The sequence below is a fragment of the Mesoplodon bidens genome (genome assembly GCF_964165515.1).
Source record: "Mesoplodon bidens genome assembly, contig: HAP1_SCAFFOLD_92, whole genome shotgun sequence".
NCBI lineage: Eukaryota > Metazoa > Chordata > Mammalia > Artiodactyla > Ziphiidae > Mesoplodon > Mesoplodon bidens.
In genome coordinates, this window is record NW_027672608.1 from 1,533,612 (window position 1) to 1,537,997 (window position 4,386).

The 4,386-nt window shown below is 49.4% G+C and overlaps 1 protein-coding gene across 1 annotated transcript; it reads left to right on the top strand.

The window, feature by feature from the left end:
• Positions 1-1,455: 1,455 nt before the first annotated feature.
• LOC308609926 (homeobox protein prophet of Pit-1-like) lies at positions 1,456-4,065 on the top strand (the record flags this gene model as incomplete). The annotated part of the gene is made up of 3 exons (XM_081259205.1): positions 1,456-1,564; positions 2,753-2,985; positions 3,727-4,065. 3 exons carry the CDS (start codon positions 1,456-1,458, stop codon positions 4,063-4,065), a joined length of 681 nt encoding a protein of 226 aa, XP_081115331.1.
• Between the last annotated feature and the right edge of the window lie 321 nt (positions 4,066-4,386).

The following is a 4,386-nucleotide window of genomic DNA, read 5'->3' on the forward strand; positions in this document are numbered from 1 at the left end:
ACTATGTTTTTCTGTCTTGAGTTGTTCTTTTAAAGAATGTGTGTGAAAGATTAGCATAACATAGGGGATCAGACAGTCCTATGAGTACAGTGTGTTCCAAGGGGATTAGGGTGCCCTCATTGATTCAGTCTATTCTGACATTTCAGAACTTCATGGCGGGGGACAGGGATAATCTCCTAGTTGAGGTTGAATACTCTAGGTTTCAGTGCGTCCTAGAGAACCCTAGAGTCCTAGGATATTGGGTTGTCTTTAAAGGTTCAGGATGTCCTACGGATGTCAGAATGTAATTCCTAGATCTATGTAATCTCAAGAAGCAGAGTACTGCGTGTGTCAGGGTGTCCTGACTGCTCAGCAATGCTGGGTATGTCAGGGTTTCCTTGAAGAATCAGAATGTCGGGATGTCATGGGAATCTCAGTCTTCTGCAGAGACCTGAGGTCCAGGGAGATAAGGATGCACCTGGAATACAGATGCTCTTGAGGGTAAGTGTTCTCTGATGGTCTGGATGACCTTGGAGGGTCAGGGAGTCCTGGGGGGTTCTGAGTGAATGAGGAGGTGACATTTGGGAGAAGAAAACAGAAAGTACTTGAGAAGTATGGTGTCCGGGAGACTCATCCTATGGTTCAGGTTGTCCTGACGGGGTGTCCAGTGTATTCTGAGAATCAGGATATTTAGGAGGGGCCAGAATGTACTTGTGTTTTTAGTTTTTTAGTTTCATATAAAGAAGTCTGTGGGAATCACCCACATACTGAGACACAAGGCAGGCCCTACTCCTCATCTCCATTTGCACAAACTCTCCCTCTCCCTCTCCCCTCATGATGAGGTTCTGAGGAGGAGTCTCAGGAGGAATGCATTTTCTCTTCCTTCCCCTGCCTGCTCCCAGGAGGGGATTTAACAGGACAAAAGAATTTGGTCCTCCGGGAGTATGAGCTCTTGGTCCCCAGTCCCTAGACCCTCCAACAGAGCACCTTCCCTCATCTGGCTTGTGATCCTCCCCTGATGATGGGGGGCTCTGGCGACCAGGCAATGATTGGATGGGCTCACAGGGGTGAGGAACAGGTCACTCCTCCAAGGCTCAGGGAGAAAGAGTTAGTGTGGGATTGCAAGCTGGGAAAGTAGGCATCTGAGAGCAAAAGGAGAGAACAGCATCCCAGAGAGAGAAGGTGCAGGCGGAGAAAAGTGCAGACTATAACAGAGAAACAGGGTGAGGGAAAGGCAGAATGAGATGATACTCAAGCAAAGGAATGGGGAATTAGAAATTGAAATAAAAGTTAGAAAAAAGGAGAGAGAGAAAAAGGTCTATCTATCTATATCTACACAGGGAGAGAGATTCAGAGAGAGGTATAAACAGGGGGAAAGCAGTGAAATACAAGGCATAGAGGGGAACAGAAAGAGAGAAAGACTGATCCAGAATCAGGGACATGAGACTGAGCTGTCTTTGGTCTTTGATGTGAGCCATGGATGCAGAAGGGAAGAGTGAGCAGGGTAAAGAAAAGAAGGGGCGAGTTTGCAGCAGTCTCTGGCCCGAGGGCTTTGCAGCCGCTGGGACTTTGACCTCCACGGTGGGTGAGTGAATCTCTGGGGTGGTCCTGAGGAGACAGCAGGTGTGCATGCTCCATGCCCAGGCTCCATGGGGCGATGGTTCATCACGAGGAAAGTGAAGAGGAGAAATAAAAAACCAGAATCCTAGAATGTTAAAAACAAGAGAATCTTAATACACATGGGCTGATACAACCCCTTTGCTTTACAGAGTGGCACACTGAGACCGTGACGGATGAGGAGGCGGCAGAGGCTGAGCTAAAAGCTGTCTCCTCACTCCTGACCTCAGAGTTTGCTCACTGCACTGCTTTCTCCAAGGAAGAGAGTTGGAGGGGCCAGGGCTTTGGATCTGAGGAGAGCAGGGGGCTAAGGTGGACAGTGAGCACGGGGTAGGGACTACCACCTGGGTCCCCATGGGGTTGGGATCCTCAATCCAGATATCTTTTCTCAGTGTGTGCCTCCCAGGTGTTTCCTTTTGCTCCTGTTCTCTATTCCCCAGCTGGCTCTCAGACTAATTAGTGTGGGGGCTTAGTGAGTCTGTAGGGAGAAGAGGCAGGCCTTTCCCATGAGCTCAGGTTCCTGCAGCCTGGTGGCCAGGCCAGGACTGGGATAGGGGAGAAGATGAAATGTATGTGTGAGGAGGGTGTGTCTGAGCAGAAGAGTGAGGAATGTTTCATCTTCCCAGGTGGAGGGAATAGGACAATGGGAACAATATAAAGGTTTAAGTTGCATGTGAACCATGAGAGCAGGGAGCAAGTCATAGGGGTCTTAGACAGAGACCTGGGCAGTTTGTTAGGTTGTCAGAGCGAATAGGAGATCCACAGGGTGAGACCCAGGAAGGTGGTATGTGTGCTGAGAGAGATGAAAGGCTATGGAGGGGCATGCCTTACATGGGGATGTATCTGGGGGAGTGTAATGGGGAGTGGGCACAAGGTGCAGAAGTGAGGCAGAGGGAGCGTGAGTGCCTAGGACAAGTGAGACTGAGGGGCAGACTTCATGTGGAGAGGGCAGCATGGGTTAAGGGAATCAGAAGTGAAGCAGGGCCAAGGCTGAGCTGGATTCAGCTAATTCTGAAAGCTGAAGAATTTCTGGTCAGGGCAGAGTATATGAGCAATACACTGGGTCCTAGTAGAATCTGGGGGTTCCAGCATATGTGGTCTGGGATGGATGGGTGGATCCATGCGGCAACAAATTCTCCTCCACCCTCCTTCTCAGACATGAGCACTCAGCCCTGCAGGAACCTCTCTGGTGTACGAGTGGGGAGACCAAGTCTTTGCTCACAAGGAGAACAGAGGGGTCGCCCACACTCCTGGCGCCGCCAATGCACCACCTTCAGTCCAGCGCACTTGGAACAGCTGGAGTCAGCTTTTTGGAGGAACTGCTACCCTGACATTTGGGCCCGAGAAGGCCTGGCCCAGGACACAGGTCTCAGCGAGGCCAGAATCCTGGTGATGGCCCAGGATCCTCCGCCCACCATCCCCTGAAGAAATGCAGATTCGGTGATTGGGAACTACTGGGGCATAAATTCTCAGGGCACTATAACCCTAACCCAAATGTTCACCAGAACAGAGTCTTACCCAACAGTCAGCATAACCTCATCTACGTCAGGAATTTCACTGGAGTTTAACCTTGGGGCTAACCTAATCTAACTTGAATTTCAATGTCAAACTCCATCCTTAACAGTGATGTGAACTCCAACAGAAATTCAATCCTAACTATTCACACACGTATGTAACCTTGTCCCTAACCATGGTCTTGAAACTCAACCTGATGCTTGCTCAATTCTAACCATAGAGTTACTTAATCTTAAGAATAAACTGTACCCTAAATCTAACCTGGTCTGTAACAATTAAACTCATCCATAGTCTTAGTCTCTAATAACCCTAGAGGAAATTTCCCATTCTCTGTGGAGGTGAAATGCCACTGTGTCATGTTTATCTCTTTCTTTTTACAAGTTGACATTTCTTACTCACCCAAAGTTGTAGCAGGGCAAATTTAGATATGGATTGGGGGAATGGTGTGGGTCTTGCTTTGTCACTAGTCCTGGTTCAGCTATGCCTTCTGCAAGAGCTTTACTTCCTCTGGGGATGTGGGGGAGTCTTATGCCCTGTACCAGTGTGTAGATGCATATGACAATGCCACCTATTTGAGAGAGGGGCTCTAATGTGGCTATTCTCCCTCCTCCTCAGGTCTGGTTCCAGAACCGCAGAGCTAAGCAGAAGAAGCAAGAGCGGTCACTGCTCCAGCCACTGGCCCATCTGTCTCCTGCCACCTTCTCCGGTTTCTTGCCTGAGCGCCCTGCTTGCCCCTACTCCTACCCAACACCACCTCCCCCAATGACCTGCTTCCATCACCCCTACAACCATGCCCTTCCCTCACAGCCTTCCACTGGTGGTTCCTTTGCTCGACCCCACCAATCTGAAGACTGGTACCCCACCCTGCACCCAACCCCTGCTGGTCATCTGCCCTTCCCTCCACCCCCATCCATGCTTCCCCTCATCCTTGAGCCACCAAAGTCCTGGAACTAAATTTAAACAAGTACTGATAAGGTAATTTCCCAGCCTGTGACCCTCACAAAACACAGAAAACTAGGTGGTTTCCTTTCCTTCTAAGGGCGAAGTAGAAATATGGTGAATGACAGCTCAGAGACTGGGAATGTTAAAATGGGAGATCATGATGAAGGCTCACTGAGCTGATTAATTGAGTGAATTTAAGGAGGTGAAACTACTGGAAGATATAGGTAAAAAGCCCCAGTGGAGGTGACTGGTGGAAAAGTGACATTGAGGGAAGCAGTGGTTGCTGCTGGTGGCTGGAAATGGTTGAAGGGGATAGAACTTTTGGGACTTCAC